We start from the raw sequence: 24,681 nt of genomic DNA, 5'->3' as shown, positions 1-24,681 counted from the left end.
GAGTTAGAATTATGTTCTACATCCTTCTCCAGCTCTGTCCAGAACCCTCTGTTGTGATCCCAGTCAGAGCAGTCATTGGTGGTAGCCGGGCACCATCTAGCTGTACTCAGTCTGATGGAGGCCTTGGTAGCTGTGGTCCATTAGTCCTTCAGTTAAGTCCTTACTTTTTATCTAATTTGAAATTATGCCATTTGTGAAGCATCTTCACAAGCCACCTACCTTCTTTATGGGGCTGCAGCACAACAACAGGCCCACGATGTCTCACCGGATTAATAATATAAAACATATGCCCCCAAGCTTTTGTTTATGATATAGTGTCCTTTCCTCACCCCCTCTCCTTCCCCCAACGCGACACAAACAACTTTCAGGAAGTAAGCAAAATCAGTTTTCAAGATGAAACTTCCGGGCCCAGGCTCCACAGTTGCAAAAATATTGGTGATGGCCAGCTAGAAGCCGGTGTGTGTAGGTGTGCGTTTTATGTCTGTGACCGGGATCTTCTCCAGTCGCCACCCAATGGGAATATGCGGGACTGGAGCCCCACTGCTAAGCTGAGCTCCCCCGAATAACAATCTCCCATTCCTGGCGGCAGTGCCGGCGCTGCGAGGCTGGCGCGGCGGGGCGGCGGCGGCGGCGTGTCCCGAGGAGTAGATCCTGGCGCAGGCGCCCGGCGCCAGCCCCCTACCCGCAAGGTGAGCCCTGGCCCCTGCTAGGAGTCAGTCCCCTGGGGTCCGGTTTGGGAGCGGGCCCTCTCCTCTTCAAGCTGGCTCCCTCCTGCCTCTCCTCCCAACCGCCAATCGTCAGCCACTCACCTCCCTTACAGCAGGTGACCCATGGCCAATCGCCAGGGGTCTCTTTGCCAGGAGCCGGCAGGGCCAGCCAATCGGGGCGGCCCCTAGGACTGGGCTGGGGAGGGATAGGGGTAGGGGTGAAGGGGGTGTCTCGGGGGAAGGGCTGAACCTTAGGCTGGACCGACTACGCCGCAGCAGAGGATCCGGTCGAGGGGGGAGAAAAAGGGGTGCTCGGGAGCAGCCCCCGGCTCCCTCCCCTGGAGGCACAGAGAGGGCGGGGGCCCTGGCGAATGGCTTTCTTGCTGGCAACTTGTGGAGTGAGTAGACCCTGAGGGTCTGGGAGAGGGGCCGGCCCCAACCCCTGAGTCCCCGGGGTCCCTGCTGCTTACCCGGGGTCAGGCCGTGGGCGCGAATGTCGCTCTGCTCCCTGCCTCCCTCCCGCCGCCCTCTGGGATGTGTTGGAAGCCTTGGCCGCCCGGGGCCCCTCTCCTCGGGGAGCTCTCACTTCTTCGGCCGAGAAGGGTTGGAAGCTGAGGGTGGGGGCCTTCTGTTCCAGCGAGAGGGCCTTCGCTACCAAGCCAGGCTTTGAAGTGAATCTCTTTAATTGCTGGATTCATTTTTGTAAAACTATTTTTTCCTTTCGAAAACTGTTTCAGAATATTATTTAAACACAAAAAGTTAAGCTTTTTCTTAATGTGGACGCTTGATTTTGACCAGTTGCCCATTAATAGAATCTCCAGTTGCAGGCCAAACATTTTTTTGTTTTTATTTTTGGCACTGTGTTCTTGGCTGGCCCTGTATTTTTGTGTGAAATAACTGTGGATGTTATTATATGTGTGTGAGGGGGGGCGGGGGGAGATGGTTTTATGCCTTTTGGGTAGCGTATGCAAAAGTATTGAGAACTTTGGAATAATTTTATGGGTTTACATAACAACTGAAGGGAAAGGTTTAGGTTCTTGGCTCAGCTTAGGTGTGGAAATTTGAGTATAATGAACAGATCAGGAACCATATTTATGTCTTCATGCACTTTTTGTTGGCTTTCATACTACCCAAGTATTTTTATGAGTGTTTGAGAAATGTGTTAAACAAGAATACTTTTGCTAGTTTAAGGTGACGTTTAGTTTTGCTTGTTTATGGTCTTTAAGCTACTTGCTTTTAGCTGTATTCAGGAAATTAAAAACAAATCAAGTAATTATCTCCTAGTTTCTCAGTGGAGACACTAGGGAGGAACCTTAGAATAGTAGTAGTTGCAGTTTTAAGAGCTTTTGTAGTGAACGTTAAAACTGAAGATTCTCGTGCAGTTAGCTATGAATCATCTCTCAGAGCATTGCCTATATTAAACAGAGTAGCTGATGAAACCTTTGATGAATAGTGTTAGCATCTCATTCTGTGTAGCCCAGCAGGGAACAACTTAAATAAAAATACCTTACTTTTCGAAGTCTAGGAAAGGTATATATCACTAAAAAACAGATGTTTAGTGTGAGCGCTTAGGATGGGAAACAAGAAAGAGATACCAGAGAAGCCGGATCTGTTTCCATAAGTGTTCTGAGTTTGGTTTTGACAAAGATGACATTGTACTTGAAGTCCTTTTCAATAAATACTAGGTTTCAAAGGCTATTGGTCACATCCATTTTGGTATTTCTCAAGTTCTAGATGGTATTATTTTTCTTTTTTTTAATATGAAAAGATTTTATTTGGTAATAATCTAACCACTGGGCCATCCCTAATTCATCCCCAGCTGATACGAAGATCAGTGGGGAATTTCGTTCAAAATGTATGATTCAGGTAGGAGAAAACATTGTGATACCACTGTGTTCTTTTATTCTGGAAAGCAAATTCTAGGCTGTCCCTTGGGAGATGTTGACTCTCCACATCCCTCACCTAGACTTTTGCAAAAATCTTCTAACTAGTCTCCCTGTCACTGGACTCCCTTTAGCCATGCTTATAATCCAAAAAACAAATCCTACCGACTTACTCTCATGCTTAAAAATCTGTTTGGAGGGTCCTCCCTTGCCAAAGTACAGCTGCCTGACATGTCCTTTAAGACGCACAATCTGGTCCTACTTTGTGTCTCTGGAGTCTGGACTCAGCTCCAGGAGCTCCACCCAAGGCGTCCACTCTAGCACTGTGAACTATTTCTCATTTAGAACATGCCATGGCCTCTCATGGCATCTCTTTAAAATGTTGAAAAGCAAAGATGTCACCTTGAAGACTAAGGTGCGCCTGACCCAAGCAATGGTGTTTTCAATCGCCTCATATATGTGCGAAACCTGAACAGTGAATAAGGAAGACCAAAGAAGAATTGACGCCTTTGAATGTGGTGTTGGCAAAGAATATTGAATATACCATGGACTGCCAAAACAGCAAACAAATCTGTCTTGGAAGAAGTACAACCAGAAAGCTCCTTAGAAGCAAGGATGGCGAGACTACATCTCACATACTTTGGACATGGTATCAGGAGGGATCAGTCCCTGGAGAAGGACATCATGCTTGGTAAAGTACAGGGTAAGTGAAAAAGAGGAAGACCCCCAATGAGATGGATTGACACGGTGGCTGCAACAATGGGCTCAGGCATGACAATGATTGTGAGCATGGCACAGAACCAGGCAGTGTTTCATTCTGTTGTACATAGGGTCACTGTGAGTCAGAATTGACTTGATGGCACCTAACAACAATGTGGCCTCTTATAATTCTTTGTCCTTTCATAGCCTTTTCCCTCTGTTTAGGATTACCCTACTATACCTCAGATGATGAATCTTCAGTTCTTCCTTAACACAAAGCTGGTATATTACCTTTTCTATGCTGTCTTCCATCCTCCACACACAGCGAGTTAGAGTTACTCTTGTCCTTTGCGTGTTACTACGACACTTTGTTCATATCTCTGTATTATAGCCCTGGTTAGGTTGTGTTACACATTTTTGTTCACACATCTGATTCTTGGATTAGGCTCTAACTTCCTAGAGATCATAGGGTTCTTGCTCAACTTTGTATCACTAGTCCATCGCCTGGCACATGGTAGGTGTTCAACGAATGCTTGTTATATGATCAAAATGGTGACTTAATGATGTCTTAAGTGTGAAACCTTTGTCTTATTTGTGCTGGAGTTAGGTTTATCCCTGAGAGTTGGAAATATTCCCTAGGCCACCAAACTCACTGGTTGCTATCAGAAATGAGAGGGGATTGGAGAAAATGTTTAGAAACAGTGTTATAAGTGGTGGGCAGATTTCCAGGTAACTACTCTCAAATCCATATAATCTCTAACATAGTTGAAAGAATATTAATAGTACTAAACAAAAAAACCCGTTGCCATTGAGTCAGTTCTTTCTCTGCATAAATTGGTTCTGTGGTACTGTTAGTGTCATAGGAAAAATAGCATGTTGCTGGCTAGAGAAGTTTTTGGAAGGGGTGAAATTTGAGCTGATTTGCTGTTTTCTCTAATGTCCTTAAAAATGTCCTTTGAATATGATGGTATATCTGGCACATAATAGATATTCAGTAAACATTTGTGTCATGAGTGAATGGTAGTGGTTGTGTCTGTGTGTGCACATGTACACGCAAGCTAGGTAGCTAGATGAATAATAGAACTGTATTCCTTCTGACATGGAAGTTCATTTCTTTCCAGAGACACTTTAAGAACTTTGTTTCTTTACTATATTGACTAAGCCACTCATTTTGTTTTCTTCCAAAATATGCCACCTCAACCAAGTTACAATGCTTACTCTGTTGTTTCTTTGCATTCTCTGCATTCCAGAGCATGTTTTTAAATCTGGTTTCATTAGTCTTTCTTACTCAATTTCAAGGTTACACTAAGTGATAAAGCTTTGCTTGTGTTTTAGCATTCTTTGTCATACCTCTGGAGGACCTGGGTGCAGTTGGAACCTAAGTTTTCTTGTTGTGTATTTATTTAAATGAAATTAATTTTTTTCAAAGGTGAATAAGTAGACTCCAGGTTTTTCCAGTATAGTGAGGTATTTACTCACCTGATGAGAATGGGCTATTTACCTGGAAGTATTGGTTTCACAGAATCCTAGAAGTTGGAAGTATCTTAAAGTTCTACTTCAGCCTCTGTCTTTTGTAGTGGAGGAAACAAAGTGAAGCAAAGTGACTTGCTCAGGATAACACAGCTAGAGATTAGAATAACTAGAATTATTCTGTTATCTCCCAAAGAGAACCAGGATGCTGCTCTGGTGAAGTCATTCTCTATCCATTGCTCACCCCACTCCCCAAGCCCCAGTCCTTTTTTTAGTTCAGCCACTAATTTTGATTTACTTTCAGATTCAGCACATGGATCTGAAAAATATCATCTTGCATGTTTCTGTAAGAGAATATTGTTTCCCATTTGATCCTTGTGCTTTTCAGCCTCTCTTTGTGCTTATACTAGTCTCTCAGTCTGGGAATGTGCCTTTTCTGGTTCTCCATTTTTCTGCCTATTGATTCTCTGCCCTTCTCTGCTCTGTGGCCCAGGAGACAGACCTCTGCAGCCTGGGTCACATGGGATCCTTTGTCCTATGGCTTCTGGTTGTATTTAGCCAATGGAAAGCAGCAGCAGGAGATGGAAGGGAAGAGAAATTTTGGGGGGTATTTATTCCTCCTGCTCCTTTCCGGCTTTGGTGCAATTCTGGCAGTGGCTGTGTCTCTACAACTACCATGTCTGTTGGGTAGCTCCTCCTTTTCTATGGCCAGAGCTTGAGATTGTTTCTTTCCTTGCCCCTTCAGGCTTGGGGTGGTAAAGGCTTCCTGCCTTCCCTAATTCCTGAGTACATTAGCATCCCTTGTTAGTTTCCATAACCCTGCCCTCATTTGTAGTCACCTCATAAAAGAAAAGTTTAAACATCCTACATGATTATGCTGTTTCCTTCTAGGGCTCACTACTGCAGTATTCTCCCCTTCCCCATCTCTGTCCAAATTCTGCACTCTCAGATGTTACCTCTGTGAAACTTTTCACATCCTCATGACTTTCTCCTTTGAGTCTCTTACTACCTTTCTCGTAATACTTATTTTACCATGTCGAATCAGTTATTTGGAGACAGATGTTTATCTCTAATAGATTTGAAGCACGGTCTATACTGGCTTCATTTGGGTGTCTCCAAAGCATCCAGCACAGTGTCATAGTCATAGGAGATGCCCAGTGAATAAATTGTTGTAACACCACATTCTAAGGCCCAGAGTAGTACGTGTAAAAATGTGCTCATGATAAGACTTGGCATGACAGAATGAATTTTTAGAGGGACTGGTCAGTTGTCATTGCTAGATTTTGTTTTCTGAAGATCGACTACCATTTATTTCAGTGTTTTTCTCGTTATTCACTTTCTCTCTTTTTCTTGGAAACTTAGCCTTAAAAAACATGTATGCTGTAGGAAAAAACCCTGTAATATAATAAATCCTTTATAATAACTAAATGAGTTACTTATGATTTTTTCATGAATACTGTCATTTATAATCTGCAGTAACTTCTAGTTCTTTGATTACTTTTTATGTTTAAATGCTAACAGGTAGGCACAGTGCAGAATTCCTTAATTCATTACAAAATTTGTATTGAGTACCTACTGTAAACCAAGCACTATCCTGGGAGATACAGTAGTGAACAAAGCAAAGTCGTGTCCTCTCTCTTTATACTTTAGATCGTCTTGGTAGATTTCTGATAAAATAAAACTAAATCAGGGTAATTTTGTATTATGCTTTTTAGCAACTTCAACAAAAACTAAACCTGTTTTCTTCTGTTTAAATTGACATGCACCGGCAGCTAAAATCAAATATACAGAAAAACTCTGGCGTATAGAATTTCTAAGGGGTAAATGCCGAACCAATTGTGGAATTTTTTGTTTTCAGTTCAGAGGTTTTTTGGTTGTTTTGTGTGCGATACAAGCCTTTTAGTATTGATTATTTATTGGCCTGACTAGTTTATCATCCAACTCCCCTTGGGCATTGTTTGTCATTTTAAGTGTTACATTTTGCAATAGGGAGAGATCCAGTCTTATTGGATGAATATATCAGGTTTTGTTTTTGAAAACATTTTATAATCAAAATCTCAACCAATATTCTGGAAAGTCTTCTATGAGAATTTTGCAGTTATTTTAAAAAGCTTAAACCACTGAAGTACTGTTTAAGAATTCATGTGTTTAATGTGAATTTCTCCTAGTAATATAGTAAATTTCCAAGGAACTTAAAACTTTTGTTTTTGGTGGATCCTTAAAAATGGTGAGACTTTTTGCTCTCTGAGGTGCTGTTAAACTGAATGGTAGACAGTAATCTGAGATTGGGGAGGGGAAGAATGTAATTTTTTCATATTATACTAGTAAGCCACTTAGTTTATTTAGATCATGGAACCACTTAACCTCTGGCTTTTAAGAAAGATATTGCCAGCAGGCTGACCAACTAGTGCCTCAGAAGAAAAGCTTGGGTGATTGCCAATACCACATGGTCAAACAGTGCTTTGTTAGGTGATGTGGTAGGTGTTTTTGTTCTTTATGGGTTTGTTTTCTGAATGTTGAGTCATGATCATGTTGTTGGCAGAAGTATGTGGAAAAAAAACTGTAGGTATTCTACTTTGTTTTACTGGCCATTTTTCTTAGCATTTCGTTTATTCTAGTAGAGTGGTGATTGCTAAGTATTAGTGCTCTTTTGTTACTCTGTGCTTTACCTTAAAATGTTGTTATAAATTTGTTTTGCTGAATTTTATTTGGCTTAGAAAGGTGTATCTGAGCAGTTTCACCATTACCAAGTTTACTCTTTTAAGACAATTTAGGATTTCGTAGATAATTTTAAAGAAAAATGTTAATGACTTTGCTTGCCAATACACGTCTAAAATTTTTGAAAAATGTTTATAGCCTGCACAGTTTCTGAACACTTTTCACTTAAAGCTTTTGTATTTAAATTGTAAAAGAAGCGCAGTAAAAAGTCAAATAACATTAATGTATAAAGTAAAAAAATAAGAGTCCCTGTCTCAAATGTCCCCTTTCCTCAGTCCTACTCCCCATCATGTTAAATTTTATTTCAGGTGTGTGTGTGTGTGTGTGTGTGTGTATGAATAAAATAACTTTAAAAGTACAACTTTATGTTTCTACTTATCTAGCATAAGGTAAGCACTCAATAATGTTAATTGAATTGAATTCTGGTATTTTATTGTAGTTTGCTTTCTGAATTCAGAGCTTGTAAACTCATGCTTCACTTTAGATTTTGTTATTTTTTAAAAATAGTTATTTGCTGTATTTCTGAAACTTCAGGCAATTTTGTATGCGTTTGGTGACATTTATATCTTAAAAATGCTAGTTATATTCATTATAGAGAGGATGACTATATAACTTATTGTCCAAACTGGGGCACTTTTGAGAGTGAAGGAGGCTGCTTGTAATAATTTTGCTGGGATGACAGGCATAAACAGGGACTGTCCCAGGCATACTAGGATATCTGAGTTTTATTTTTTTTTTAATTGTTGTAAAAATATATATAACACAACATGTGCCAGTTCAGCCTTTTTCAGGTATACAATTTAGTGATATCAATTACATTAGTCATATTGCACAACCATCACCCATAATCGTTACAGCTTTTAGTTTTGACAGTAACTTTTTAATACGACTTTATTGAATAAATTGGGAGAGTTTTTTTGAAAGACAAGCTATCAAAGATTTAAATAGAGAAAATGGTACAAAATCACAAACCTTTACTGTGCAGTTGTTCAAGTAACCAAATCACTTTACGGAAGCAATGATAGTGTTTTGTTCTGTGAGTCAAATGATTACATAAGAATGTCCGTATCAGATGAAGAATAAGCACTTGTGCTAAGAGCTATTATTAAAGTTCATGAATTTTGACACTGTCTGTACCCGATTCATGTTTGGCAAAACAAACAAATTTCTTTCACAAATACATGTGAGCATTTCCTATGGTTTTGTGGCATTTCTTTTTAAAATTGAACTTAATATTATGTATAAATTATTTTCTTTGTTAATTTAAAGATAAAAGCAATTCTTTTTTTCAAAGACCTAATGTATGTTCAAAGATCAGATTTTTTAATGGAAAAAAAAAGCTTGCTTTATATTGCTTGACTCTTTGTTACCAAGGTAATAAATAAGTACGGTTTACCTTTTGTGGTTCAGGTATAAGTACCCAACACTTCTCTGAATATCTCATACTGGAGTTTTTTTCTGATCTGTTTTTCAAACTACGTTTCACCATTTCTTTTATCTGTTGTTAAGACCTTTTTAAACTGATACTTTCTTCATCAGAGTTCATTAATTTACTGTTCGTTTTCCTTTTTTAAAGGGATGTTAAATACAGTTTAACTTAGGCTTTTCTCATTTTCTTGACTGTACATCTATATTAAGATTGCATGTGGTTTATAGTATTGCCCAGTTATTTATTCTTTTTTTTTTTATTATTATTAAGTCAAACACTCATTGAGTGCCTTCTATATGTTAGGCTCTGTGTCGGGACTGGAGATACAGTGGTGAATCCTGATTATCTAAGGTTCCAAATTTTAAAGGGGAAGTAAAACACTACCATTGTGTTACTTTACATTATGGTATTTCATCTATCCAACAAACTTGAGTGGTTTATTATTATACCCACTTATAGATGAGAAAATGGAGGTGGAGCATGTTTCTTGGCCACATCACACACATAATTAGGTAGCAAGTTATAGATTCAGAATTTAAAACTAGATCAGTCTGACTAAAAGCTTGTGCTCATTTTCACTGTGTCAAGCCCCTTCAGATAATTTTTAGATTACTTTTTAGTATCCTTATGCCATGAACTCTTTTCAAATATCATCGTGGTTTAATAGAAAGGTGTAATGGATTTGAAGTCAGAGGACTGGGTTGGAATCCCAGTTAAAAAACAAAAGCCAATCCCAGCTGGATGATCTGAGTAAGCACTTATAAAATAGGATTACTATCTATCTATCTACCTTACTATGTTGTGATGATGAAATGAGAAAACTTACAGTGTCTAGTGGAATACTTAAAAGAGAACCTAATTTGGGCCTTAGATTTATCAGGTCATTGATTTAAATGGAAAAACCTTCCTGAAGTGGGGGAAAGGATTTAATAATAGTCTCGATTTTATGGACATTTTTGAAATGATAATCTTCACTTTGGTTAATTATTTTTTAGGATTAAAAATTGGTAGAAAGTCTTACCCTCACAGCTTTTCTGTACAGCTAAGTCCTGTTCTTCCCTTGACTGAAGTAGATAAACCAGAAGGACAATAGGGATTGTAAAAGGTTTCCAAATTTTCAGTAATCCAAGAGAATCACAGATTCATATACCTCACATAATGTCATGATCTTATTATTTCAGGTTTCTTTAATACACTTTTTCACCATTAACCCAACTTTAAGTCGTTTGATAGGGAGATAAAATGGTGTCATTTCTATAAAAAACTTAATTTGCTAACTTAAATTTCTAAGGAACAGAACGGCCATTAAGTTTTTTCTTTTTTCTTTCTTTTTTTTTTTAAGCCTGCTACTTGCTGCTCATGTACCTACTTTTCTTCTATATAGTTACAGATTTTTTTTTTCTCTTATTATTCCTTTATTTAATTATTGATGTCAGACTCACAGCATGGTAACTTTCTATTCTCTCTTTTCCTTACCTTTATGGAAGATCAGTACCACCCTTGCTTTTTTCCAGTCTTCTGGTATCTCTCCAGTTCTTGAATTTTCAAAAATAATTGTAAGTGATTCAATTGTAAGTATGCCCTCTACTTCTTTCATTGGATGAAAGCTTATCTGTGATGCATGTCATCTCAAATTGCTAATTGTGAACATAAACTTTCCAAGTACATTCATATTTTAATCAAGATGACTTTTCTGTAACATTTTCATTGCTTTAATTTTAGGGTATGTGTTTTACAAATTTTTTCTTTTAATCATCTACTTTTGTCAGATTCATGCTATTTATTTTTCATTAGAAGGCTTGCTCTCTTTGGTGTTTTCCGTTTGTTAAATTTTAAAGCTGTTACTCTCTGTTTTACAGTTCTACTGATAACTTACCCTGTTGTTATTCTGAACTTATCTATGAGACTTACATGAAATAATTTATTTATATACAATATGCTTTCTTTTTCTCTTTTTGCAACATATTTCATTGCAGACTATTTTGTACTGTATTAAAAAACACTGAATATAGGTTACTTAGTCCTTTAAGTTTTCACCGTAAAATAAAATTTGATATGAAAATACTCATTTGTGAATCTTTTTTTACAGTGTTATTACTCAGCCATAGCCTTTCGTATTCTACATTATTTTCCTCAATTCTTTAAGTCACCCATATATTTCTTAAAATTTCCTGATTCTGACCTCTAGAAGACCTCCAGCCAGCTTTGGCCACCTTTACCCGCACTATTCATTATCCTTCCTCTAGCAGCAGGAATTTAAAAGCTCTTACTGTACACTGCCTCAAAAATTGATTCCTGTGCTGTTTCACCTAAGGGAGTGTCTCTCCAAAGCAACTAAAAGTCGGTGTACTTCAGACAGTTTTAAGAACTTTCCTTGTAATATTCTTCTTTTTAACGAGGGTGAAGCCTTTGGTTATGTGTAAAGTAAAAATAATGTTTAATGTCCTGTCTAAAGTCATTAATAGGAATTGATTTAATTTCACTGACATCTGTAAGCTTTGAAGTGCCTTCTGAGAAAAGCAGTGCTACTCAACATAAGTATTTGAAGGAGGGTAGGAAGTACTGATAAACACAGTTTTTGAGGCAGTTTGATATTTTTCTACCAGTTAAGGTATTATTTTAGAAATTCTCCCTTAAAATGGGCCAGATCTGTCTGTATGTACATATACATGTTTTAAACTGGATACATAGATCCTGGCTGTCAAATAGAATCATCTGTTACTCTTCTTAACTTTATGTATCTACTTTAGCTTTCTTTCTATAGCAAAATACTTTTGAAAACTGGAGACTATTTTGTTTTTAGCATATGTGCCACATAGTGATATTTTTCCTTTGCATAGATATCTAATTTTAATGGTTAGGTTGAGGTTTAATTTCTGTTGAGTTTCTTCTCATTTAATTTATTACATCACAGATGATTTTGTCTTTATTTCTCTATAATACCCATTGCCATCGAGTTGATTTTGACTTATAGTGACCCTATGGGACAGAGTAGAACTGCCTCATGGAGTTTCCAAGGAGCACCTGGTAGATTCGAACTGCTGACCTTTTGTTTAACAGTCATAGCTCTTAACCACTACACCACCAAGGTTTCCTTCTCCATAATAATTGTGTTTAATTTAAACTTTAAATGAATTCATACAAAAATCATCAAAGTTTAGAACTATGGCTCATCAACATAGTAAATTAAGGAGAGCAACCTCTTTGGTCCGGACAGAAAAGTGCAGCATAATCCCTTCAGTTGCTACTGAAGGACATGGACAAAAGGAAAAAAGAAGAAAAGGAATGAGGGAGTAGTTGAGAAAGGGATGGAAAAAGAACAGAAAGGAAAGACACGTATAGGGAGAAATCGTTGGGAAGACTGGTATCGTGGTACCAGCCGTTGCTACACGCTTCAGCCAGTGCCACATGTATTCATTCAGCACTGAGCTAGTCCTGGGGTATAATGATTAATGAATGGCACAGTTCTTGCCCCCATGGAGTTTATAATTCTTCAAAGAAGTCAGTCGATTAAGTAATTATGACAAAATGTGGTAAATGTTAAATAGAGGAAGTAAAGAGTGCTAAAATGTATATCTACTTGACTCCTAACCTACTTGGTCTCGAGGGCTAGTGTAAGATGTCATTGTAAGAAGTGTGAAGTCAACTGCGTCTTAAAGGGCCTGCTCGGTTCCCTTACTTCTTTTCAAAGGAAGACAGACCACTCTTCCTCTACTCTATTTTTATGATCTGTTTTAAAATAAAACTCCTTTAAAAATGACCCATATGAGTAAGTGTAGCGCATTAATATTCTAAATGTTAAATAGAAAGAGGAACAATTATGACTTTAAGTGAATTTTTATAAAATAGTCTACATTAGAAGGTAATGAGTTCCTCATTTCTTGAGGTATTCAAGCAAAGACTGGATGACTTTCAAAGATGTTAATAGTAACTTCTGTTACTGGTAAGTTGGACTAGGTGACTTAGATTCCATGTTATTATAAGTCACAGTATATAGTGACACTTGTGGTACTTTCTCGTAGTGCATCATTCTTAGTTGAGAAAACAGTTTAATTACTGTTGACTGCTTATCTGTGTTATTGATAAATTTGTACATGCTCTATTATTGATTGCAACTGGAACAACTATATGCGTAGATTTTCTTTTTAAGTACACCAAAGATTTGTGGATTACTGTGCAAGACGTCAGGCCAGTTGCTGAGATTTTAAGCTGATAACTGTCATTATAAAACTCCCAGTATAAATTACCTAAAGAAGGATGGATTGGTTAGTAGATCTTTGACTTGGATGATGTAAAGTGTGAAGTTTATTTTAATTGTAAGGAATGTTGTGGAAGACTGCCTAGAGGCAGACATGAGATTACAGCAACATTAAAGGGCTGCTTTTTGAAGAGTTAATTCAGGTGGGTTTAAGATCTCAGTCATTTAAATTTGTTTCCCATTATTTACTGGAAGATTTTTAATTGGATAGTGATTTATTCAAAGAGATACGTTAATTAGATTTTTTATAGTGGTCATTCTGAATGTATTCAGAAGAGGGAAAATTAAATTAGAGATCACTTTTTCCCCCGACTTAGATACTTCACCTTTTGTTCATTTATGAATATGTCATTGCCCTTTTTAATATTTAGCAAGAACAGTGTATTTAGTTGCGGTTAACTTGATAGTTAAGTTTTTGATAATTGTGTTATATTGCTCTGTGAAACAAAACTAAAAAACCAAGCCAAGCAGTCCTTGTAATTTTTCTGTGGTACAGTAGCATGGAAAGAAATCACTTCCTTCTTTCATAGTACCAAACTAAAACCGGTTGCCATCAAGTTGATTCTGACTCATAGTGACCCTATAGGACAGAGTAGAACTGCCCTATAGGGTTTCCAAGGAGCGGCTAGTGGATTCGAACTGCTGATCTTTCGGTTATCAGACAAGCTCTTAACCATCGTGCCACTAGGGCTCCTTTCATAGTACAGTGCTGTCATATCTCTGAAATGTGTTTATCTTTTCTACATTTTTCATCATCATACTCTATACGTATTAAATGTTTCTAATAGGAAGCTCTTTGGGTTATTTTTAAAAATGAAGATGTTTAACCACAATTTTATAAATATGTCCACATTTTCCATACATTATTTACTATGATTTTTCTTTTTTAAACTTTGTTTTTATACATGACATTGATCATTAGGAGGGGCTTTCAATACTCATTTCAACATGTATATTAAGACAGACAGGCAGACAGACACAGACACAGACACACACACACAGACACACAGACACACACACAGACACACACACACACACACGCCTAGGCAGCTTTAGCTTTATCACCTTTGAATTTGGGGGAAAAAAAATTACAAGGTAAGTTGATTTTCCCCGTGAACTTAATAGGACTTAGGTTTTTAATGTTTTGATTGAGAATTTGAATTTTATTTTGGGAAAAGTAACAGTAGTAATAGTAGTAATAGTGTTAGTAATAATAGTCTTTAGTAGAGGTGGTAGCTGCAGTACTAATAGTAGTAGAAGGAGAACACCAGTATTTGGCAGGTAAGAAAACAGAAGCTTAGAGAGCCATTTTGTATCTTGTTCACGGTGATACAGCTTGTTAGTGGCTGAGCTGGAATTAGTAACTAGGTTGGCCAACCCATTGTTTTTGTAATACCATACTGTCTTAATTTGGTGTTTTGAAGTAATGGATGTGAAAGTGTTTTAAAAATGATAAAATGTTTTGCAAAGATGAGGTGTAGATATAATATGAAATGAAGTTTGGCTTCAGTTTACTTAAATGGAGAATGTGAAATTGATCAGCATACTTTGGACAAAGACAGTGGCAAGTGAAGGTCAAGTTTGAGGTGGGTATGTTGAACCACTGTATTTCACCCATTTAGCACAGAGAGTTGTGTTTAGGTTGGGATTGTGACTTTAGCATTTCCGGACGCTTATTCTCCTGCTCAACTGCATGATAACTGGGCAGGCAGATATGGCAGGTTGGTAGTCTTTTTTCTGTTCTGCATGTATTTTGTCTTTTTTACCCATGGTGTGTGTTTTTGAGTCAGAGATAATTAAGAACTCAAACATTTCTTTTGGGTAAAGTTAAAATATAGGAATCCTGTGTTCTTGAAGCTTAAATTTTTAAGTGTACAAAATAGTAGGACATGCAAATGCTGGACTGTTAAACTGAGAAATACACGAGCCCTCTAAATAAATGAACACTCACACCATGTCCAGAGTATAGCATTCATGCCAAGGGTGAGACTGAGTCAGGAAGCTGATTAAGAGAAGTATTGTCACTTTCACTTGGAGAGGGGCATCTTCATAGAAGAGGTGAGAATTTCAAGTCCCCTTTTCCCCCTTCCCTTCTTTTTTGTTTCTTTCCCTAATAGAGAAGGAGGGAAGAAAACTTCAGAACTGATGGTGTACGTTAGGGAAAAGGAGAACTGAATAGTGAGACTGTGAAATTAAAATTAAGGGACTGGAGGAACAAGTGAAACAAGTAGAGAGAAAAGAAGAGGTAATCTAGGTTTTGTATATAATACTGTATATTCCTTTAGCTAAATTACTGTTGCCCTGGAGGTGATTGACATCCTTTTAGGGCTTTTGGGAGAGAACAAAGTGAATTTGAAAAGCAGGGTAAATCCGAATTTGAGCAGCAACACCTAAAAATGATGAGAAGAGAGTACTGCTAGAAGTTGATGAGGGAGATTCTTGGAGAATTTAGATCACTTAAGTAGACCTATTTGCGTACAAGTATTATTTCCATTTTACAAATTGAAATGTCTTCATGTATGAGGAATTTTGTGTACTATTAAATATTGCTTGGATACTGCTAGATTTATTGCAGTTTTTCTTTTTTTTTCTAGGGTTTGGATTCAGGATTTGTTCCTAGTGTCCAGGACTTTGATAAGAAACTTACAGAAGCTGATGCTTATCTACAAATCTTGATAGAACAATTAAAGGTATGGCAGATTAGTTTATATATTGAATTGATACACAGGAGTAAATAATGTTGCTGAGCTTGATTTTGAGTAACAACAGTTACTTGATGTTGATATAATACCTTGAAAAAATATGTATTGTCTTGAAAATACATATAAATCATCCCTGGAAGAAATATGTTTAAGATTGAACAAATGTATACATGTAGGAAAGTAGTTCAATACTATAACTTTTTTTTTTTTTAAAGAGAACAAGGTGACAAACACCCATTTGCTCACCGCTGGAAATTAGCAAATGTTAATATTTTTTTTTTTTTTTTAAATTCTATAGCTTTTTGATGACAAGCTTCAAAACTGCAGAGATGATGAACAGAGAAAGGTAACTTTTATGGCCATGGTTTTAACTTTTTCATTTTTAAATCCAAGAGTCTTTTGGAGAAATAACAGAAGGATCTCAGTGTTTTGACTGTTTGACCCTGTTATAATAGTACTGCTGTATAGACCTCAAGGAGAGTTTTCTAGTGAATTTCTGTTATGGTTTGAAAAGGGTAATGTACAAAATTTTAATGTAATATACCCTTTTTAATTTTAGTGTCAAATTCTTAGGAGTAAGTTCTTTCCTCTTCAGTTATCATATGGTGAAGGTGGAAAGTTATTTTATTAAATTTACCTGTGGTCACTTCAGATATTAATAAACCAACTGTAAAGAATTTTCAGAATAAACAGAAGCCACAGATGAGGAAACAAAATGAATACTGCTTTAGTTATAGTCTTTCCCCTCCTCCCCCAGTTGGATTTTGGAAACTGTTATTTAGTTCAAATATTGTTTTCTTCTTTTTTCTTTCGCTCTCTTTGACTAGACTTTCTGATGTAATCATTTATTTTTTCCTTATTTGTCTCTTTTATAATTGGTGGTAGCAGTAACTTGTGTTCAGCTCACCTTCAGTTCTTAGTTTTGGAATTTAGTCCCATGTTATTTTTAATCAACTTAGCAAAGTTAAGATGATGCTAAGATATAAGCATTTTTAAATCACAGTGAAATCTATAGAAAAGATAAAACTTGTCTTAAGGTAAGGAATAAGAATGTTTTAATTATTCTTATAAATCTTGAATCTCATGAATTTTGTTTAAGAGGGTTTAATCCGTAAAATGTCTGGAATTTTTATTTAATGTTTGTTTAAATGCTCCCACATACAGTAGTGAGTACATTTTGGTAAAATACTTTAAATTACTAACCACTAAAAACAATGATGATACTTTTTTTGTTTCTGATTATTTCTGCTTAAACTTAACTATTTTTTACAGAAAATTGAAACTCTCAAAGAGACAACAAATGTAAGTTATGTGTTTAATAAACTCTGGCTTTGCATTAGGAAGTACATTAAATGTTATTTCTATTTTAAGCTGCTACTATTAACAAGAACAATTGCAATTTTAATTTTCTTGCATTTTTACTAGGGTATTTAAGAATTGTATTATTTTCCAAAGGAATTTAAACAAATAGACTAATCCTTTTAGTTGAAATTGACTTCATGTACCGTTTATCTGTTTCTAGTCTTGTCTGTTTGAGCTCCTTGGATAAAAGGTGTCATCCATGCACAAAGTATATTCTCTTTCCTATAATTAAAATAGATTATGATTCAGGTTTTCTGATGTACTGACCTTCTGGCACTATATAATGGGCTACTGATGAGATTTGTATTTTGAAAAGTAATTAAAACAGGCAAAGTAGCATTTCAGACCTACAAATATTTTGACAATCCTTTACTCTCCATACTTCCATATAAGTCTTGAGTAGACTTATGAATTTATTTCAGAGTTGCTGCTATTGATCTGAGAATTTGGAAGTCAATCGTAACTCCCAACCCTTTCTGTTTGAAATGTTGAAAACCCGTTTAGATGTTACTTAGTGTAAATTAACCATTTTTTGTTATTAACAATTCATAGAATTACTAATGAATAACGTCATTTGCCATTAAGTATTTCTTGTCTAGTATAAACTTAATATTTATACATTTGAACTGACCTTTCTATTTTAAGCTTTAGTATCATGTGACCATTTCATTCGGGGCAAGATTCTAAAATCAGTGTGTTTTTTTTTTTAGAACATGGTAGAATCAATTAAACACTGCATTGTGCTGCTGCAGATTGCTAAAGTAAGTAAATTTTACTTTTGACTTCATTTAATGAGATATAAAAGTTATAATGGCCTTTATCTTCAATAGCCAAAGGACTCGGTTCTGAAATATATTACCTTTCCCTAGTAATCTATATTATGGGGTTTCTGGTACTATTGAACAAGTTTTATGTTTGGCTGTTATCTTACCTGCATGTGCCTGTTTTTGATGAGGTAATTTCTGGTGGTGGATGGGAAAGAGGTGGGCATGTTTGAATGACTTATCTATTCCTTCCCTTGTATCTGTTATCAATACTGCTTGAAACAAAGATATAATTTTGTAAAACCTTTTACAAAAAGAATTTTTCTTAGGAAATAAGGGAATTAAGTTTTAGTAGAGTTCTTTTTCTTACCTATAATGAAGCATATAATAGAGATATGTTTTTTAAAATTTTCTTTGTTGTAGATCTTTTTCTGGAGCTGAATTATGTTAATGAACTACTACTTTAATAGCTGTTTTTATTTATGAAATAAAATATATTTTGAATTACTGTGGGTTCAGAAATTTATGGGAATCATCAGCTTTTCTGAGAAATTTTGGTTTATTCAACCTAAATAGATAACATATTGCTCTAAGTTTTGAGAAACAAGGATTTTATTGTTTGAGAATAAGAATTAAATTTTGCTTTTCATTACTTCTACCTGATTGTACCCCTGTATTCCTAGCAAGTGACTAGAATGATGTGGGTGGATGGCTCAGCAGCCAAGTTCAGAAATTCTGTTCATGTGTGTTTTTAATTACTGGCCCATTTTACTTATTCTATTGCATATATTTGTTTGCCCAATAATAGACACTTTTTATCTAGCATTATTAATGATAATAATGGACATTCCATTTGTGCTTAGATAATAAGGATATTCAGCTTATAAACTAAAGGAGCCAATATCATTTTCTTTTGAGACCAGCTTCAACATTACACTTAGTGTCAGAACTTCAGGGCTTGGATTGTCTTTCTAGGTATTCTTGGCCACTATGCCTGATTTCCTATGTAATTATCTAATTTTCTCATCTACTTCTGAGGATCAGAATATATTCTAAAGCTTCAGAAGGGGAGTGTCTTAGTCATCTGGTACTGCTCTAACAGAAATACCACAAGTCGATGACTTCAGCAAAGAGAAGTTTATTCTCTCAGTCCAGTAGGCTACAAGTCCAAATTCAGGGCATCAGCTCCAGCAGAAGGCTTTCTGTCTCTTTTGGCTCTGGAGGAAGGTCCTTGTGATGCATCAGTCTTCCTTTGGTCTGGGAGCTTCTCTGCACAGGAACCTCAGGTCCAAAGGACACACTCTGCTCCCGGCACTGCTTTCTTGGTGGTATGAGGTTCCCATGTGTCTCTGCTCACTTCTCTCTTTTATATCTCAAAAGAGATTGCATTAAGACACTATCTAATCTTATAAACCTCATCAGTATAACCTCATCACAGTGATAGAATTTACAGCACATAAGGAGATCACGTATAACCTCAACATAGTGGTAGAGTTTACAACACATAAGGAAATCGCATCAGATGACACGATCATACAATACTGGGAATCATGACCCAGCCAAGTTGACAGATACTTTTGGGGGACACAGTTCAATCCGTGACAGGGAGGATAGGGTTGGAGACATGAATGGGTTTTTATTTTTCTTGGTTGTGAAATGAGTGGAGGAGTACCTACAGTTACCCAAAAACCTATATATAGGTAACCAGTAAACGGTATTGTGTCTACTGTGAGTAGGTATTTTAGGACATTCATATTGCCTTCTTTAGATGATTGGGAAAGTAGAAGAGTTTATACCGTATTTAGGCCAGCTTGGGTGATCTGCAAAAATCATTCAGAACTTTAATTAGTTGTAAATCAGGGCAACCTAGCCCCTTTGAATATAAAGTAGTAAATTATGTAGATAATGCTCATCTTTTAGCCACCATCAAGAACATTTTTGGTGTTCTGTCTCTAGAACGGATTTCAATTCAAATTACAAACGCTCTTTTCCAGAATTTTCTATAATTTAATCTGTACTTGCTACCTAATTGTTTTACCCAGTTTAATAGACATTTCAAGGTCCTTCAGAATAGGTAACTTGGACCAGGTAAATGGAGTTTGGCTTTTTAATTTTTTCCAGGAGGAAGTTTTATTGTTGTTAAGGTTGTTTATGTGCAAATACAATCCTCAAATTATATATGTATCCTATATGAACTCTGTGTGTATCTTTAACCTAATTTAAGTGTAAAACAGATCATGTCACTTGCCTGCTCATGTTCGTCTAATGGTTCCCCACTTCACTTGGAATGAAATATATGCTACTTACCATAACTTAACATCATTTGTGCCATCTCTCCCTCTCATCTAATCTTCTACTCTCGATTGATGCCACCATTCCAACAACATTGGCCTGTTTTCTTTTTCTCAAACAGGCCGTGCTTTTTTCTGCTTCAGGATTTGTACTTGGTTTTCTTTCCACCTGGAAGGCATTTTCCACTCATTTAAATTTCTGCCCACATGTCACCTTTTTGGAGGGACTTTTCCTGACTGCTCTATCTAAAATAATCTACTCCCCCCTTTCTTTTCCTTCATGGCCTTGTATCACTAGCCTGATTTACATAATATATATGCTTATTTACCTGCCTATATGTTAGGGTGTGATCTCCATAAGGACTTTGTCTTATTTACCACTGTAGCTTCAATTCCTAGAACAATTGCCTGCCACATAGTAGGTACCTGATAAATAATTGTGAATTGTGATGAATGGACTTTTATAGTACATAATTTTTAATGCTTGCATGGTTTAGTATTTTCATTATATGTATGATTTTTTTAATTCAGCTACCTCTGTTGTTAATCACTTACGATGGGCTGTGATGAACATCCTTATGAATTAATCTTTAGGAAATTCTAGTCAGTTAATCTGTGATTAAGATACAGGAATTTTAAGTATTAATGAGAGGCAGCATAGCATAACCTTCAAAAGCATGGACTCTGAAGCCTGACTGCCTGGGTTTGAATCCCAGCTCTACCACTTGAACAAGTTTATTTCTCCTGTCTGTGCCTTGGTTTCCTCATATGTAAAATGGGGATAATAGCAGTACCTGTCTCTTACTGATATTGTGAGGCTTAAACGAATTAGTATTTATAATGCTTTTAGTACCAGGCATATAATAAATCCTAAATAAATGTTTGTTGAATTGAAAAAAATTTGGGAGAGCCTAAATTTTAAAGTATCAATATCATGTGTTGTTGAAAATAGGAGAAATTCCATCTATGACTGATAGGAATATAAATTGTTACAGCCACTTTGGAGAACTGTTCTTGACTGGCAGGTTAATTAAAACACTGGAATCAGCTGCTTTGAGGAAGATAATGCCATCCGAGACCTCAAAAGGATATAAGACGATAGCTAATTTGATACCCTTTTTGTTTTGGACTGATTTGATATTAGCTTCTTAGAGGCAGCATGCTGTGTATAGCATTTTGACCTTCCAGTTTTTGATTGTTTAATTTTAATTGCAATGCCAAAAAGCTTATGAGGTCCTCCTGCCTAAATGATTAGTGCATTGGTCCCTGAACTCTGCTGAACATTGGAATCATCTGGGAATCTAAAAATTCTGATGCCTGACTTCCACTCCAAGAGTTTTTATTTTATTTTGTGGTAAAATATATCTAACAAAATTTGTCACTTAAACTATTTTTAAGTGTACAATTCAGTGACATTAATTACATTCACAATGTTGTACATCCTTCACCACTGTTTTCCAAAACTTTTTCATTACCCCAAACAGAAACTCAGTACCCTTTAATCAATAACTCACCACTTCCCCCTTCTCTAGCCCTGACAACCACTAATAAACTTTCATCTCGGTGCATTTGCCTATTCTAGACATTTCATGTAAGTGCTAGCCCCAGACATTCTGGTTTAATTGGGATGGGGTGTGACCTGGGCATTGGGAACTCCTAAAACTTCCAGGTGATTCCATTGTGCAGCAAAGTTTGGGCACCATTTAGTTAGTGGGATTTTCAGATGGCCTGTGTTATCTCAGAAGACCTCATTCTTCCTTTGTGCTGTTGGTGGAGACAGCTGGTGTTCCACTCATGGGGAACTGGGAGGTAGAAAGTGGAGATGATCAGGGAGGCCTCTGCAGCAGGGGCTTGGCCAGGTCTTTATCAAGATCACGGTTTTATGACCACATAACTGCAGCTTGTAAGCATTGTTGCAATACCTGTTATAATTTTATGTGTGCTTACTTGACTGTCATTTACTGTAGAACTATTTTTGCATTGTTATTTATAAATAACTACTGAATTTAAAGAAACAAGGTATACTGGATACCTTTTGGTTATGAGTTATAATTGGTACCAATTAAAAAATTTTTTTCGTGGTAAAATATATGTAACATAAAATTTGCCGTTTGAACTGTTTTTAAGTGTTTAATTCAGTGAGTTTCACCAGTTAAATCATGCAGTTAAACATTTTTATGTAATTAAAAATCAGGAACTTTAAATGGTAATTCTTAAAAGCAAAGGTAAAGACTTAGCATTTTCAATAGAGACAGATCAGTTTGATTCATGCAATTTAAAATGTCCTGCATAAAATAGGAACAGATAAATACTGTCTATTGACTAAATAGAAATTGAGACCTTAAGTTTGTCAGTTATTTATTTGAATATCCTAAGCCTAGACCAGTGCTGTTTAATAAAATGAGAGCTACAGTGTAATTTAAAAATTTCTAGTAACACGTTTTAAAAAAAAGTATAAGAAAGAACAGGTAAAATTAATAAAATACATTATTTTAAAGTTAATTTCACTTGTTTTTAACCTGGTATGCCCAAAATATTATCATTTCGCATGTCATCCATATAAAAATCTATTAATGAAAAAAAATTTTTTATTGTTATTATTTGCACACCGAGTCTTCAAAATCCTGTATGTATTTTACACTTTTAACTAGCCACATTTCAGATGGGAAATAGTTACCTGTGATCGGCAGCTACTGAGTTGGGCAGCACAGGTCTTCATTATCCTTTTAGGACTGTAAGTTATTTGGCCATAGATACTTTACTACTCTGGCGTCTTGTCCCTGCCTCCTGGCTATAGATACTTTAAAAGTAGATTATATATTTAAGTTATCCTCAGATCCCAAGTTCTCCCCCCGAACAAATTTTCTGCGTAGACTTTGTTTTCATCACTCTTCATTCGTTTTTCATCAAACTTTTTTAAACAGCTTATTAACTTACATCCCATGCACCACTCATTTAAAGTGTACACTTCGTTGGTTTTTAGGATATTTACAGAGTTATGCAACCACCACCATAATCTAATTTTAGAACATTTCATCATCCCATAAAGAAACCCTGTACTCATTAAGCAGTCACATCTATTCTCCCTCACTCTCCTTCTAGCCTCTTACGACTAATCTAATGTCTTGTCTCTAGATTTCCCTATTCATGTAAATGGGATATACAATATGTAGTCTTTTGTGACTGGCTTCTTTCACTTAGTGTAATGATTTCAGATTCATTCATGTTGTATCATGTATCAGAGCTTCATTCCCTTTTATTGCTGAATAATATTCCATTTTGTGGCTGTACACATTTGTTTATCCATTCATCCATTGATGAACATTTAAGCTGTTTTAACTTTTTGGCTATTGTAACTATTGTTGCTGTGAACATTGGCATGTAGTGTTTTTGTGTAGAAATGTATTTTCATTTCTCTTGGGTATATATACCTTGGAGTACAATTACTGGGTCATATGGTAACTCAGTGTTTAACTTTTTGAGAACTGCCAAACTGTTGGTGACTGCACCATTTTATAGTCCCACCTGCAAGTATGAACGTTTCAGTTTCTCCACATCCTCACCAACTCTTGTGATTAAATGTGTTATTGATTATAGCCATTCTAATGGTATGAAGTGAAGTGCTCTTTCAGTGTGGTTTTCACTTGTATTTCCCTAATGACTAATGATGTTGAGTATCTTTTTATGTGGTTATTATTAACCTTTCAGATCTCTTCTTTGGAAGAATGTCTGTTCAAATCCTTTGTCCATTTTATAATTGAATTATGTCTTTTTATTATTGAGTTGTAAGAGTTCTTTATATATTCTGGATACAAGCTACTTACCAGCTATATGATTTGCAATTTTTTTCTTCAAGTCTGTGGATTGTCTTTTTACTTTCTTGGTGGTATCCTTTGAAGCCCAAAGTTTTTAATTTTGGTGAAGTCTAACTTATCGGTCTTTTATTACTTGTGCTTTTGCTGATGTAGCTAAGAAATCATTGCCTTGCTCAAAAATCACAAAAATTTACTCCTGTGTTTTCTCCTAAGAGTTTTAGAGTTTTAGCTGTTACACTTCCATTTTGAGTTAATTTTTGTATATGGTATGGGGTAAGTGCCCAATTTTTTTTTTAACCCAGTTGTCCCAGCCTCATTTTTTGAATTCCGTCAGACTTGTATTAGAAATTTTTCTTCATCACCATTGTGTATTTATTTTTGTTTCATATAATTAGAAAGTGTTTGGGTATGTGATTAAGAGAAATTTCATTAGACTATATTGCCTCGTTAGAAAAGTGGGGATATATAGTTTGTGTATTTTGATGGTAGTTATGGTTTAAAGAAATATTAGAATCTCTGATTTTGGTCAAAAGCCTTCCCAGTTTTTGTTCACATCATATTTCCAGATCTCGATCATGTTGGT

At 36.1% G+C, this 24,681-nt stretch overlaps 1 protein-coding gene across 9 annotated transcripts in view; it reads left to right on the top strand.

The window, feature by feature from the left end:
- The window catches only part of OSBPL9 (oxysterol binding protein like 9), a 177,694-nt gene that overhangs the window by 115,083 nt on the left and 37,930 nt on the right, over window positions 1–24,681 (top strand). For 5 of the 9 annotated variants that reach the window (XM_004371744.2, XM_023727081.1, XM_004371749.3 and 2 more), the window contains 4 exons: window positions 15,759–15,854; window positions 16,165–16,212; window positions 17,139–17,168; window positions 17,939–17,989. In XM_004371744.2, the coding sequence (XP_004371801.1) occupies window positions 15,759–15,854; window positions 16,165–16,212; window positions 17,139–17,168; window positions 17,939–17,989 (225 nt within the window). Of the gene's footprint in view, window positions 1–316; window positions 690–922; window positions 1,106–3,267; window positions 3,294–15,758; window positions 15,855–16,164; window positions 16,213–17,138; window positions 17,169–17,938; window positions 17,990–24,681 lie in introns of those variants that run through there. The other 4 variants (XM_023727082.1, XM_004371747.2, XM_023727080.1 and 1 more) reach the window with 4 other exon arrangements.

This window comes from Trichechus manatus, unplaced genomic scaffold, assembly GCF_000243295.1.
Source record: "Trichechus manatus latirostris isolate Lorelei unplaced genomic scaffold, TriManLat1.0 scaffold00015, whole genome shotgun sequence".
Taxonomy (NCBI): Eukaryota; Metazoa; Chordata; class Mammalia; order Sirenia; family Trichechidae; genus Trichechus; species Trichechus manatus.
This window is presented reverse-complemented; position numbering and strand designations above follow the sequence as displayed.